Source organism: Erythrolamprus reginae, chromosome 1 (genome assembly GCF_031021105.1).
Source record: "Erythrolamprus reginae isolate rEryReg1 chromosome 1, rEryReg1.hap1, whole genome shotgun sequence".
In the NCBI taxonomy this organism is placed as follows: Eukaryota; Metazoa; Chordata; class Lepidosauria; order Squamata; family Dipsadidae; genus Erythrolamprus; species Erythrolamprus reginae.
The window spans coordinates 404385042-404400942 of NC_091950.1; the positions used below are offsets into that span (position 1 = coordinate 404385042).

The 15901-nt window shown below is 43.6% G+C and overlaps 1 protein-coding gene across 6 annotated transcripts in view; it reads left to right on the top strand.

Moving 5' to 3' along the window:
- CUX1 (cut like homeobox 1) overlaps nucleotides 1-15901 on the top strand; it is a 538811-nt gene that overhangs the window by 389926 nt on the left and 132984 nt on the right. For 5 of the 6 annotated variants that reach the window (XM_070735185.1, XM_070735184.1, XM_070735181.1 and 2 more), the window contains 3 exons: nucleotides 7284-7385; nucleotides 11225-12057; nucleotides 14692-14857. The exons of the other annotated variant lie outside the window; for it this stretch is intronic. In XM_070735185.1, coding sequence (XP_070591286.1) covers nucleotides 7284-7385; nucleotides 11225-12057; nucleotides 14692-14857 — 1101 coding nt within the window. The remainder of the gene's footprint in view (nucleotides 1-7283; nucleotides 7386-11224; nucleotides 12058-14691; nucleotides 14858-15901) is intronic. 6 annotated transcript variants of the gene reach the window in all.

Sequence of the window (15901 nt, forward strand, 5' to 3'; positions counted from 1 at the left end):
ATAACATATATTTGAAGAAAGTATAATTGTTGTACAGTGATACCTCGTCTTACAAACGCCTCGTCATACAAACTTCTCGAGATACAAACCTGGGGTTTAAGATTTTTTTGCCTCTTCTTACAAAATATTTTCACCTTACAAACCCACTGCCACCGCTGGGATGCCCCGCTTCCGGACTTCCGTTGCCACCGAAGCACCCGTTTTTGCTCTGCTGGGATTCCCCCCAGGCTCCCCTCCATGGGAAACCCCACCTCCGGACTTCCATGTTTTTGTGATGATGCAGGGGAATCCCAGCAGTGCAAAAATGGGCACTTCGCTGGCAACGGAAGTCCGGAGGTGGGGTTTCCCAGCGAGGGGAGCCTCAGTGAAATCGCAGCATCGCAAAAACACAGAAGTCTGGCGGTGGGGTTTCCCATGGAGGGGAGCCTCAAGGAAATCCCAGCAGTGCAAAAACAGGCGCTTCGGCTGGCAAAAGGGGGGAATTTTGGGCTTGCACGCATTAATCGCTTTTCCATTGATTCCTATGGGAAACATTGTTTCATCTTACAAACTTTTCACCTTAAGAACCTCATCCCGGAACCAATTAAGTTTGTAAGACAAGGTATTACTGTACATGGAAATAATGGCATGGTAGTAGTAAGAAATTCTTGATAGGATTCACAGTTCGTCTGTTTATGCTGGTTTGTGATGACAACTATAGTATATAATAAATGTTCAGCAATAAATGTGAATTCTTCTTCATTGAAAAAAAATAAAACATCCCCTGAAAATAAGACGTAGCACATCTTTGGAAGCAAAAATTAATATAAGATGCTGTCTTATTTTCGGGAAAACAAGGTAGTAGAAGGGGAACCTTGAGATCTCCAATTCTCTCCTTGTGTTCTCAGTCTGTAAAGGAGAATAGGACAGGATGCTCTTTCAGACGAACTGTTCTTAATCGGTCGTGAGATGGTGTACTAAGGCCTGGTGGGAATGAAGCCGTTTAAATACCGAGGAAAATGGTTATATAAATTCTTACATTATTAACCAAAATGAAGTCACCATTGTGCCTACCAGCGCTATTTCAGATTTCTTTTAAACTCAGGGTAATTGCCTTAAATACTTAAAAACTGGGTAATGAAGGCACAGAGGAATTTGGAACTTTTAAACACATTCCCTCTTTTATGTTCAGTGTCTTGTTTTAATTAAGAAATGATAAAACAAGGAGCTGGCTAACTTCTGGAGGCAAATTAATTCCTCCGATGACTGCAAAGAGTATTAGGATTGTCCTTCTGCAAAAACAGAGGGATAGAATCAAGATCACATGACGTGTAAATACCACTTTATAAGGCCTTGGGAAGGCCACACTTGGAATACTGCATTCAGTTTTGGTAGCCACGTTGTAAAAAAGATGTTGAGACTAGAAAAAGTGCAGATAAGAGCAAAAAGATGATTAGAGGACTGGAGGCTAAAACATATGAAGAACGGTTGCTGGAACTGGATATGTCTAGTTTTATGAAAAGAAAGACTAGGGGAGACATGATAGCAGTGTTCCAATATCTCAGTGGTCGCTACAAAAAAGAGGGAGTCAACCTATTCTCCAAAGCACCTGAGGTCAGAACAAGAAGCAATGGGTGTAAACTAAACAAGGAGAGAAGCAGTTAGAATTTAGGAGAAGTTTCCTGACAATTAATCAGTGGAACAACTTGCCTCCAGAAGTTGTAAATACTCCAACACTGGAAGTTTTAAAGAAAAGATTAGATAACCTTTTGTCTGAAGTGGTATGGGGTTTCTTGCCTAAGCAGTGGGTTGGACTAGATGACCTCCAATGTCCCTTCCAACTTTGTTAAATTATTAAAGGATGCAAAGACGGGTCCAAAGATGGGCTACAAGAATGGTGGAAGGTCTTAAGCATAAAACGTATCAGGAAAGACTGAATGAACCCAATCTGTATAGTCTGGAAGACAGAAGGAAAAGGGGGGACATGATCGAAACATTTAAATATGTTAAAGGGTTAAATAAGGTCCAGGAGGGAAGTGTTTTTAATAGGAAAGTGAACACAAGAACAAGGGGACACAATCTGAAGTTAGTTGGGGGAAAGATCAAAAGCAACATGAGAAAATATTATTTTACTGAAAGTGTAGTAGATCCTTGGAACAAACTTCCAGCAGACGTGGTAGATAAATCCACAGTAACTGAATTTAAACATGCCTGGGATAAACATATATCCATCCTAAGATAAAATACAGAAAATAGTTTAAGGGCAGACTAGATGGACTCTGAGGTCTTTTTCTGTCGTCAGACTTCTATGTTTCTATGCTATTTCAACAAACCAAACTTGCAGTTGAATGCCTCCCAGGAGCAGTACTTAAAGGCACAAAAAGAGACAGATAGCCAGTCATCTACAACTAGAGAGGATATTTGAAGGGTTTCCTGCAGATCTTCAGAGAAGCTGGGCTTCAGACACATTACATAGGAAGAGTTATTTGTGAATGTGAGCTTTTAATCGTTTCAGTTAATAGTTTATTTTTGCTGAGCACCATGTATCCTCAACCCCAATGATTTTGCAGGAATTTTTTAATTGGCTGCTATACTTGTATTGATCATATTTTGAACTCAGGGTCTTCGGAGAGGAGCAGCATACAAATCTAATAAATAAATAATAATAATAATAATAATAATAATAATAATAATTTATTGGACTTGTATGCCGCCCCTCTCCGAAGACTCGGGGCAGCTCACAACAATAATAAAACAATATAGCAGTAAAACAAATCCAATATTAAAAAACATATATAAGACCCCAGCAATTAAAACCATACAGCACATACATACCAAACATAAAATATAAAAGCCTGGGGGAGGATGTCTTAGTTCCCCTATGCCTGGCGATATAGGTGGGTCTTAAGTAATTTGCGAAAGACAAGGAGAGTGGGGGCTGTTCTAATCTCTGGGGGGAGTTGATTCCAGAGGGCCGGGGCCACCACAGAGAAGGCTCTTCCCCTGGGGCCCGCCAAACGACATTGTTTGGTCGACGGGACCCGGAGAAGGCCAACTCTGTGGGACCTTCTCAGCCGCTGGGATTCGTGCAGTAGAAGGCAGTTCCAGAGGTATTCCGGTCCACTGCCATGTAGGGCTTTAAAGGTCATTACCAACACTTTGAATTGTGACCGGAAACTGATCGGCAGCCAATGTAGGCCATAGTCTTAGGACCTTTGATACTAGAATTGGGAATTTGAACCTTCAGCCCACCTGTATCATGTTACATACCAGTCGTCCTAAATAGCCCAAATACTGTACGTAAAAGTCCTGAATTCATAGATGGATGCTAGGACAGCACAGGTCAGATAGATCGTGTTATTCTAATATTTCCATCCATTTTAGGGATGTGTGCAAAGTTGAAAATTCTGATGAATGAATGAATGATGCTGCTATTAACTGAGTGGGTGGGGGAAGGCGCCAGTTGGATTTTTCTATCTCCAGCCTTTTGAGAATGATAGGCACTTGATAATTAAGGATTATGGGCTCCCCATTAAAGCACATTTGGTCTGCTTCCACTGAACTTTCCGTCTTTTAAAAGCAAGCACTGAGCTATATCTTGTTTAAAGGACGATTTGAATGCTGCTTAGGCGTATTGCCAATTTGGAAAATGACCAAAATAATTCAAATGCACTGCCCCCTCCAATACGTATTCCTTATGTCTGTATTTTTTTTTATTCCTGTCTACAAAACTTCATTATATTTGCTTTTTTTAATGTTTAGCAGATTTTCTTTTAAAAAAAAAAAACCATGGAAAAGGGAGGAAAAAAGTCTTGCACATTATGTTCAGGAACTGTTCGTGCTTTGGATGGAACTTGTCCATTGACTTTCGAGAGCAGAATATATAAAATATTGTTTGAGAGTTTGCTGCTAAAAAATGTTGCTATGTTATCTTAGGTTTGCAGTGAGTTTGATGAGTCAACACGCATTAGTGGAGTACTTAGAGCAGTGTTTTTCAACCAGTGTGCCGCGGCACACTAGTGTGCCGTGAGACATGGTCAGGTGTGCCGCGAAACTCAGAGAGAGAAAGAAAACAAGAGAGAGAGAAAGAAAGAAAGAAAGAGAGAAAGAAAGAAAGAAAACAAGAGAGAGAAAGAAAGAAAACAAGAGAGAGAAAGAAAGAGAGAGAGAAAGAAAGCAAGAGAGAGAAAGAGAGAGAGAGAAAGAAAGAAAGCAAGAGAGAGAAAAAGAAAACAAGAGAGAGAGAGAGAAAGAGAAAGAGAGAAAGAAAGCAAGAGAGAGAGAGAACAAGAGAGAGAAAGAAAGCAAGAGAGAGAGAAAGAAAGAGAGAGAAAGAAAGAAAGAGAGAAAGAGAAAGAGAGGGAGGGAAGGTGGGAGAGAGAAAAACATAGGGAGGGAGGGCGGGAGAAAGAGAGCAAAAAAGAGAGGAAGGAAGGAAGAGAGAAAGAAAGAGGGATGGAAAGAGAAAAAAAAAGAAGGGAGAGAAAGAGGGAGGGAGAGAGAAATAGAGCGAAAGGGAGGAAGAGAGAGAAAATTTTTTTGTCCAAACTTTTTTTAGCCGCCCCTCCCCCCTCTCAATGTGCCCCAGGGTTTTGTAAATGTAAAAAATGTGCCATGGCTCAAAAAAGGTTGAAAATCACTGACTTAGAGCACCAGGTCCTGGTTCCAGAAAATCCACATTAAAGAAGCGGGGGGGGGGGGGGGGGGTTCCAGACAAAAACTGCTTAGAGGAGATAAAATCAGTCTAGATAAGGCAGCTCGATGATGCATGATACCAACTTCTGAACCAAATCATGATACTTGGGCAATAGCAATAGCGCTTAGTCTTATATTTGTTTGTTTGTTTGTTTGTTTGTTTGTTTGTTTGTTTGTTTATTAGATTTATTAGATTTATTTATTTATTTATTTATTTATTTATTTATTTATTTATTTATTTATTTATTTATTTATTTATTTATTAGATTTGTATGCCGCCTCTCTCCGTAGACTCGGGGCGGCTCACAACACAATAAAACAGTTCATAACAAATCTAATAATTTAAAATTTAAAATATTTTAAAAACCCCATTATTAAGCAGACATACGTACAAACATGCCATATATGAATTGTATAGGCCCGGGGGAGATATCTCAGTTCCCCCATGCCTGACGACAAAGGTGGGTTTTGAGGATTTTACGAAAGGCAAGGAGGGTGGGGGCAGTTCTAATCTCTGGGGGGAGCTGGTTCCAGAGATTCGGGGCCGCCACAGAGAAGGCTCTTCCCCTGGGGCCTGCCAAACGACATTGTTTAGTTGACGGGACCCGGAGAAGGCCCACTCTGTGGGACCTAATCGGTCGCTGGGATTCATGCGGCAGAAGGCGGTCTCGGAGATATTCTGGTCCGATGCCATGAAGGGCTTTATAGGTCATAACCAACACTCTGAATTGTGACCGGAAATTGATCGGCAACCAATGCAGACTGCGGAGTGTTGGTGTGACATGGGCATACCTGGGGAAGCCCATGACTGCTCTCGCAGCTGCATTCTGCATGATCTGAAGTTTCCGAACACTTTTCAAAGGTAGCCCCATGTAGAGAGCGTTACAATAGTCGAACCTCGAGGTGATGAGGGCATGAGTGACTGTGAGCAGTGACTCCCGGTCCAGGACTCACTGCTCACAGCCCTCTCTAAGCAGCTTACAGAATCAGTATATTGCCCCCAACCATCTGGGTCCTCATTTTACCCACCTCGGAAAGATGGAAGGCTGAGTCAACCTTGAGCCTGGTGAGATTTGATCAGCCAAATTACAGGCAGCCGGGCGTCGGCAGAAGTAAACAGCAGTACTGCACTCTAACCACTGTGCCACTCTCTAATGCAATCCACACAGTACCAAACCTGTACTTAGATTTTAGTCCCAAAGTTGCTTTTCCAAAAGGCAACTGGGCTTTGGACCAGAGTACCGCCTGCTACCGCACGAATCCCAGCGACCGATAAGGTCCCACAGAGTTGGCCTTCTCCGGGTCCCGTCGACTAAACAATGTTGTTTGGCAGGACCCAGGGGAAGAGCCTTCTCTGTGGTGGCCCCGGCCCTCTGGAATCAACTCCCCCTGGAGATTACAACTGCCCCCACCCTCCTTGTCTTTCGTAAATTACTCAAGACCCATCTATACCGCCAGGCATGGAGGAGTTGAGACACCTTTCCCCCAGCCTTTTTTATATTTATGTTTGGATATGTATGTGTTGTTTGCTTTTTAAATATGATAGGGTTTTTATGTGCTTTTTAATATTAGATTTGTTTTCGCTAGAATATTGTTTTTATTGTTGTTGTGAGCCGCCCCGAGTCTTTGGAGAGGGGCGGCATACAAATCTAATAAATTGAATTGAATTGAATTTCCTTGAAGATGTTTTGCTTCTCAGGTGTTTCGCTCTGAAGAAGCTTCTTTGATAGGAAGTGGAACGTCTTCAAGAAAAAGCAAAGAAATCCAGTTGCCTTTTGAAAAAAAGACCCCTTTGGGACAACCATGACACGGATGACTGAGAATCTCCATAGACTCTTAGATTTTAGGCTCAATATATCAATATATAGGCTCAGTATCTCTTTGTTGGTCCAGTATGCAAATAAGCAATTCGTTTCTCTTTTGTAGTATTTTTGAAATAATTGTGATTTTGAAGGAAAGGGATCCATTTGTGAGATGTGACTGAGGGACAAGCTAAAAGAACAGATATTTGAAATTCTAAATAGTTTATTTATTTATTTATTTATTTATTTATTTATTGGATTTGTATGCCGCCCCTCTCCAGAGACTCGGGGTGGCTAACAGCGACAATAAAACAGTGTACAATAGTAATTTGGTATTGATGATTAAAAATCAATTAATATAAAAACCAAACATACATACAGACATACCATGCGTAGAATTGCAAAGGCCTAGGGGGAAAGAGGATCACAATTCCCCCATGCCTGGCGGCAGAGGTGGGTTTTAAGTTGTTTACGAAAGGCAAGGAGGGTGGGGACAGTTCTAATCTCTGGGGGGGAGTTGGTTCCAGAGGGCCGGGGCCGCCACAGAGAAGGCTGTTCCCCTGGGTCCCGCCAGGCGACATTGCTTAGTTGACGGGACCCGGAGAAGATCCACTCTGTGGGACCTAACTGGTTGCAAAACTAGTAAGAAGGAAGGTAAAATAGAGCTGCAGCTGTTGATTTTATTCATTGGTTCATCTTGTTGTAGTTATCATGGAAGTAATTCACTGAGTCAAGCCACCCGTTTGTAGCTTAGAAAATCAATTCTCCAAAAGCTGCTCAACAATTGATCATTTCTCCTCTCTTCAGGTAACATTACCACAAGAATCCGAGCTACAGAAGTTGGCTCTGATGAAGCTATTAAATCCATTCTGGAGCAAGCAAAAAGGGAGCTGCAGGTACAGAAAACAGGTAGGAGAACTTTGCAGTGCTGGTCTTTGAAATTCAAGTTAACATGGAAACAGTAGTAAGTGTTTATGAGACTGAGAAAGCAAATGACCTTGCTAAAGGCTTAAGGCTTAAAGAGTGTGGAGTCCTCCTTTATCTCAAGAAAACGTTGTGTGTGTGTGTGTGTTTTTAATATAATTTTTATTGATTTTTTAAATAATTTTACAAAAAGCAAAAAACATAAAAGTGTGCCATCACCAAACAAGAAAATAAAAATTCCCCTTCACCAGGGAAGATTCAATTCTGTATCCTTCATTTACTTCATCTCTGGGTTACATTATCCTTTATAAAGTGATTGAATTTTATTTCTTACATTTGCATCGCTTGCTGATATTGTTAATATATCATTTTTAACCTTCTCCCACCGCCTCATTGTTGCTTCTAATTTCTCTTCATTATAGTTATGTAATCTAATTTCCATAATTTCATAGTGAATGTGGTCCACCATGTACCTGCACCAATTTTTTATCGTCCATTTATTATCATCTTTCCACCCAAGCACTATAGTTGCCTGGGCGCTTTCTATCGCTGCGGTTTTGATTTCTTCATATTCTTTTACCTCGCTGTTTTTTATCAATAATGCTGCTTCCTTGGTTATTTTCCAGTTACCATTCGTAATTTTATTTACTTCCATTTTGTATTTGCTTCCAAAATTTTTGAACTTTATTACATTCCCAAAACATATGCATAAATACTCCTTTGAAAACATTGTGTGTTATAATACCCCAGACAGGATGAATTTAAGGATGAAGTATATTAATAAAAAACCATCCATAACAGGCAAATTTTGTGGATATTCTCCCCAAAACATTTTCTTTGTGAAGTTGTGGGGAGGCAAGCTTGATTGGGAAGTTTGCACACCTGCCCAAGATTTGGGCAGGATAGAAGTTAAAATAAGTAAGAATTTGTGGACGTTTAAACTCAAAACATACTATTATACACAGTGGTGCTGAAAGCTTTTATATGCTCAGTTTAAGCATTTTTCCTTCTTTGTAGCCTACATCTGACTCATGAATATTCCCCTGATCTTATAGCTTGTGATGTAGATGACATCACAATAAGTATCCAAGTATACACCTACTTACTGACTTGGTAACAAACTGTTTCAGAGTCAAGGAATGTTTTTCTATTTTATATTAATTGGCACAATTGCAAGTAAGAAATGAATTTGATCATCCCCAGTTGATTAACTATATCCCATTCTATTAAGGAGGCAGTGTTTATTTGGATAGATTGGAACATGTGCTTTGTTTTTCTGTTTCACTTTGTTTTAGTATTGTAGTGCTCTTTTGTTTTTATGAGCATTTTTTTCCACTTTCTTGGGCAATAAATATTTACATTTAATACCGTGTTTCCCCGATAGTAAGACCCCCCCGATTGTAAGACATATGGGGGGTTTCAGGGGGGTTGGCTAATATAAGCCATACCCCGAAAGTAAGACATATGTCTTGCTTTCGGGGAAACACGGTACTAAAAGCGAGGGAGGCGTTGGAGCAGTTCGCGGCGCTGGCGAGGGAGCTTCGTGCCCAGGAGAGTCTCCCAAACCCGGCACGGATAAGAAGGACTCCTCGGCCGTTCACGCCAAGGACAGGCAGCCCCAGTTCCAGCGCCTCAGCCTGCTCGCCCGGCCTCTTGCCCGGTGGGGAGAGAAAAGGCGGCGGCGGGAGTAGCGGAGGCGAGGCGGAGAAGAAAGAAGCGGCGGATAGCTGGCGAGGCGCCGGCTAGAGGGCTGGACCCCGCCGCTTTGCCGCCGCCGGCTTTGCGCGTAGAAACACGTTCCCAAGCAGGAGCAGCGGTGGCGGCAAGCAGAGGAGCCCTGCCTCGGATATGAAAGGCGGACCTGGGCGAGCGAAGCCGAGTGACAGCAGCAGCACCTCAGGGGCGAGTCCAACGAAGGGACTCCAGCTTTCCCTGTATTCCTGGAGCTGCCGCGCCTGCCTCTTTCCCTTTTTTTGCCGGTTGTGCGCGCCACTTGTGCACGCCATGTGTGGTGTGGCGCGGTGTCTGTTTGCAGCAATGGCTGCGGCGGCAGCAGCAGCGAGCAACAAGGTGTCGGGAAGGCTCCAGGGGAATGCGGCAGTAGCCTCCCCAGCTGGGAAGAGCGAAGATTCTCTCTCTCTCTCTCCCCCGTCACCCACCCTCATGTTCCCCTCGGACCTCCTGGCGTTTACGCGCCGGCTTGGGATCCTGCGCCAAGAAGCCTGAGGGTGCTCTGGCCCAGCCTGGCTGTGTGCTTGAGTGAGGGGCTGTGAAGGTGCTCTCGTTCTCCAGCGAGAACGAGAGCACCTTCACAGCCCCTCACTCAAGCACACAGCCAGGCTGGGCCAGAGCACCCTCAGGCTTCTTGGCGCAGGATCCCAAGCCAGCGCGTAAACGCCAGGAGGTCCGAGGGGAACATGAGGGTGGGTGACGGGGGGGAGAGAGAGAGAGAGAATCTTCGCTCTTCCCAGCTGGGGAGGCTACTGCCGCATTCCCCTGGAGCCTTCCCGACACCTTGTTGCTCGCTGCTGCTGCCGCCGCAGCCATTGCTGCAAACAGACACCGCGCCACACCAAACACGGCGTGCACAAGTGGCGCGCACAACCGGCAAAAAAAGGGAAAGAGGCAGGCGCGGCAGCTCCAGGAATACAGGGAAAGCTGGAGTCCCTTCGTTGGACTCGCCCCTGAGGTGCTGCTGCTGTCACTCGGCTTCGCTCGCCCGGGTCCGCCTTTCGTATCCGAGGCAGGGCTCCTCTCCTTGCCACCACCGCTGCTGCTGCTGGTGCTGCCGCTGCCACCGCTGCTCCTGCTTGGGAACGTGTTTCTATGCGCTACCGCCGAGGACACGAGACGCGGGAGGTGCAGGGTTTGGCCACGTCCAATAGCCCATTGGAAGGGGGGAGGGGGGATGGAGGGAGGGTGATTGGAGGGAGAGAAGACGGCGTGGAGGTGGGGGGGTGGAGACCGAAAGGAAAGGTTCGGCAGGGGAGGGGGGGCGACCGCGTCCCTTCCTTTTCCTCGAAGCGTTTGTGTGCTGAAATGCCCGCCCTCTGACTCGCCGAAGCCCGAAGACGAGCCGGCCCCGGTGCCCGGGACAATATAAGACATACCCCCAAAGTAAGACACAGTGGGGCTTTTGGGGGTAAAAAGAAAGTAAGACACTGCCTTACTATCGGGGAAACACGGTAATAGTTGACCTTCGTTGAGGCATAAAAATGTAAGAAAATATGCTTTTCCTGGTAAATTTCAGGATCCTTATAAAGATTTTGATATGGGGGAGTTTTCATGCCTGTTATTTTTCAGGATCTTTATAAGGTTGTCTTGTAAGAGTGTGTGAGTGTGTGTGTTTTAAACAAATTTCTGAAGCAATAAGCTTTATTAGTAAAAAATACACCTGGCAAAAGCTATTGGAGCATGAGAGATGATAGAAAGAAGCTCTTATAACCGATGTTTGGAGAAATGAATGCTGTGATCTACTGCATCTCATCTGCCATTTTCTTTTCTTTTTTAAAGTTTATTGATTTTAAAAAGAATATTTCTCATATATTTTTGTACAGGTCTTAATCCGTATCCATTACATTTTAGATATACCATGTTCTATTAAATTATCTATATTCAAATACTGTATATATATATAATAAAGAAAGCATAGAATTAGAAAAGAAAGAAAAAAAATCCAAAATATCAATAAGCATGAATTCTTATATAGAAATAAAAATAAAACATTTTGCAATAGTAATAGAGATAAACGAAATAAACATTTATGATTGATAACCACTTTGTTGCAGAAACTAAAAGAATTCATTGTTTCCTTATTCTTGCAGCTGAGCCGGCTCAGCCACCTTCCGCATCAACCAGCAGCAGTTCCGACGATGCTATTCGCTCCATTTTGCAACAGGCGCGGCGAGAGATGGAAGCCCAGCAGGCTTCCCTTGAACCTGCCTTAAAAGCCACCGCTCTGTCCCAAGCCGAAATGTCCATCTTGTCCTCAAAACTGATCTCCACGCCTGCAGTTTCTTCGGTTTCCAGTTACCCTCCCCTGGCCCTGTCCTTGAAGAAGCACTCATCCTCCGTGGATTGCGCTGTGTCTTCCCTCCAGACTGTCCCCGGTCTCAAGAAGGAGGCCCAAGAGGCCTCCCTTCTAGACCTCCATGGGATGCCTGACTCCGCACAAGGGGTACTGAGGCACGTCAAAAATGAACTGGGGCGCAGTGGGGTATGGAAGGACCATTGGTGGAATACTGTGCAGCCTGACCGAAGGAACGCAGCTCCTCCAGAAGAACCCAAAATGGAGGAGAGCACCAGTGGGAAAGAAAAGGCCAGCAACCAAGCTCGTTCAGACCGTAACCAGCAACTCCAGGGGCCCTCCTCCTCCTCGGAATATTGGAAAGAGTGGCCCAACGCAGAATCCCCCTATTCTCAGAGCTCGGAACTGAGTGTGACAGGGGCGAGCCGCAGCGAGACGCCCCAAAACAGCCCCCTTCCTTCTTCCCCCATTGTTTCTTTATCAAAGCCATCCAAGCCTTCCGTTCCTCCGTTGACCCCTGAGCAGTACGAGATTTACATGTACCAAGAAGTGGATACGATAGATCTAACCCGTCAGGTCAAAGAGAAGCTAGCAAAAAACGGCATCTGCCAAAGGATATTTGGGGAAAAGGTAAGGATCTCCGAGGGGAATATTTCGGTGGGTTCTATATCAGTCGTCAATAATAATAATAATTAATAATTTATTAGATTTGTATTCCGCCCCTCTCCGAGGACTCGGAGAATCAACATCCCGACAGCAGTGGGTTAAGATCAGGCAGAGGTTGCTACTTACCGCCACTATCAGAATGAAGTGCGTGCAACTCCGCTTTGCCAGCCTGCACGTGCGTCCCAGCGATATTTTGCTTCTGCGCATGGGCAGGAAGCAAAATCTCACGAGAGGACACATGCACCTGATTTTGGCGATTTTTTTTTGCTTGCATGCATGCACAGAAGCAAAAAATTGCCGGAATCCCATATGCATGCATGTTTCTCATGAGATTTTGCTTCCTGCGCATGCGCAGAAGCAAAATCTCATTGGGTACACACGTACGCCAGCCTTGCAGAGCTGCACGCACAGCTCCATTTTGCCAGCCTGCACGTGCGCCCCAGCGATATTTTGCTTCTGCGCATGGGCAGGAAGCAAAATCTCACGAGAGGACACACGCACCTGATTTTGGCAATTTTTTTTCCCTTCCATGCATGCGCAGAAGCAAAAAATTGCCGGAATCCCGTGTGCGCGCATGTCTTCATGAGATTTTGCTTCCTGCGCATGCACAGAAGCAAAATCTCATTGGGCGCACACGTACGCCAGCCTTGCAGAGCTCCATTTTCGCCACCGGTACACAGTGTAACCCATACCAGCTGCCAATGCAAGACTGGTTAAGATTGACATAAAAAGGGAAATGGCTATTTATACAAGTAGTCCTTGACTTACAACCGCCGTTGAGCCCAAAATTTATGTTGCTAAATTTATGAGTTTTGCTCCATTGTACAACCTTTCATGCACCACAGTTGTTAAGTGAAACACTATACTTATCAACTGAGTAAAATGATTGTTAAGTGAATCTGACTTGCCCCTTGACTTTGCTTGTCAGAAGGTTGTAAAAGGGGATGACACGACCCCAGGACACTGCAACCGTCATAAATATGAATCAATTGCCATGCGCCAATATTATTTGTGTAAGTATAAGAAGTGCTCGTACGTCACTTTTTTCAGGGCTGTTGTAACTATGAATGGTCACTAAACGAACTATTGCAAGTCAAGGATTACTTGTATTACCCTTCAAGACCTGGAGAAGCTTGGAGTTGTGGTTTTTTTTAAAGAAGCAGACTAAAAGCAGAAGTGATGTTTTAGGTATCCAGATTCAAGACTACGTTATTAGCATTATTCTTCCCACCACCACAATTCCATGTCCTTTCATGCCTGCAGGTCAGAATGGACAAATACAGAAATGGATGATGCTATCACATCTCAAATGTCCCTTTAGATTGAAGAAGGAATTTGTTACACCTCTTGCATTTTTGGACAAGAGGCAAAACCTGAGATTCCCTCTGCAGAGCTGGGCTAATATGGAACTGTGGGGATTATCACAGAATACAACAGTGTTTCTCAATCTCATGAACTTTAAGGTGTGTGGACTTCAACTCCCAGAATTCATCAGCCTGGCTGGAGGAATTCTGGGAGAGTTGAAGCTTACACATTAAAATTTCTGACGTTGAGAAACACTCTCTCTGTTCCTGTATGAGGTTTTGGAGATAGGCGAAAGTCTCACATATGTTGCCATCTTGATTGTTTGCAGGACTAGAATATCATTTCAAACCATGGAATGATATTATCTGGCAGTTTCGGGTACAGTGATGTACCCATTGCTTTTAAAACAGGAGTGAGAGATACAGCAAGAAACTCACCCTGGTAAATTGGTGTTATCTAATCTAAGGTGGCCTGGAGATTATTATTATTATTATTTATTAGATTTGTATGCCACCCTTCTCCGTAGACTCGGGGCGGCTCACAACAACAATATAACAATTCAAGACAAATGTGATGCTTTAATGTCAGGCTTCTTTCACTGTCCACCTGTTTGCATCATACCAAAGTTAAGTCCTTGGCATTCCCCCTGTTCTTTTCAGATCACTTCCTTCCTTTGGTATTCTTGTACATGGAATGAATGAAGTAAAATCACATGAGTAAGCATACTATGGAGATAATCTGAGTGTAATGGAAAGGCCATTTCATCCCATTTCCAGCTTCTCTTTCCGTTTTTTTTTTAAAGAAAGAGCTCAGAAAAACTCAAAAGTAAAAAACTTTTTGTTAAAAAACAAAAATTAAAATGCAGCAATAAAGAAACATCATCAACCATTTCCGCTTATCCTATAATATGCTAAACAAATATTGGCAGAGATGACCTGTAATCATTTGCACTAGAGTCCACATCTGTCTTCAGATCATTCAAAAGTAGGAGATATTAAAACACTTTTGGGGAAATTAATTGGAAAAGAAAACTTGGACGAGGAGAACTAAGCATGAATTTATTGAGGAAAGAAACTATGAAGTTTTGGCTCCAGGACTGGGAATTTAGTGGATCTAGAACCACTGAGCAAATCCTTATAGATCTTTTTCTGGTTGTTGCTATTTAATGTTTGTGTCAAAGAGTCATAGCATATATACTATCATGAAATTGAGTAAAGAACATTGTAATCGAACAACTGGTTTTACCATTGTAATAAGGCTAATTCTGCTTCTTCCATGGTCATTTCCTACTAGGTGCTGGGTCTTTCCCAGGGCAGCGTCAGCGACATGCTCTCTCGGCCAAAGCCATGGAGCAAGTTGACACAGAAGGGGCGTGAGCCATTCATTCGTATGCAGCTGTGGCTAAATGGCGAACTCGGACAGGGAGTCTTGCCATCTCAAGGGCAATCCCAAGGCCAAGGTAAAGGAACAAACTGTACGGGGCTTCAGATCACACCATGTTCTCCTTGATTATTATTTTTTTAAAACCTTTCATTTAGAGTACTGTTTCTCAACCTCAGCTATTTTAAGATGTGTGGACTTCAACTGACTGAGGAATTGTGGGAGTCCACCCATCTTAAATTTGATTTAGAGGATCAGTTTGTCCCCAGACTGTACTTTAAGTCCTAGACTTCTCAATTCCTTACACAGAGAAGATAATTCTTTATTTTTCCCAAGGGGGATGAGGACAAGGGCGTGGGGAACACATAAATGGGGTAAAAACAGCTTAAGGCAGGAATGAAATGCTACTGGTTCAGGATGGTTTGGACATACTGGTAGTGGCAGCTACCAGTGGTTCGGAAAATCGATGGTGGCAGAAGCATAAGGCTCCACCCACCTGCCCGGATATTGCCATTTTCTCTTTTCAAACCCTCTGCGCATGTGCAAATCCTTCTGTGCATGCGCAGAGGGTAAAAAAGCATGTGCAATGGTGGCACTCAAGCTGAACACATGCTCATAAAGCGTGCACTTCCAAACTAGTAGAGAGGTTAACTAAATTTCACCACTGGCTTGAAGTTTTGTGAATCCCATAAACTGATCACATAAGCATTTTATCGTTTATTTACTAGTTATTTAATTTATAGAATAGAATAGAATAGAATTTTTATTGGCCAAGTGTGATTGGACACACGAGGAATTTGTCGTGGTGCATATGCTCTCAACGTACATAAAATAAAATATACATTTGTCAAGAATCATGTGGTACAACACTTAATGATTGTCATAGGGGTCAAATAAGCAACGAAGAAGCAATATTAATAAAAATCTTGGGATATACAGTGATCCCTCGATTAGTGCGGGGGTTACGTTCCAAGACCTCCCGCACTAATCGATTTTCCGCGGTATAGTGGTGCGGAAGTAAAAACACCATCTGCGCATGCGCGCCCTTTTTCCATGACCGCGCATGCGCAGATGGTGGAGCCGGGGAGCAACGAAAGTGCGGAAGCCGACAAAGATTGCTTTG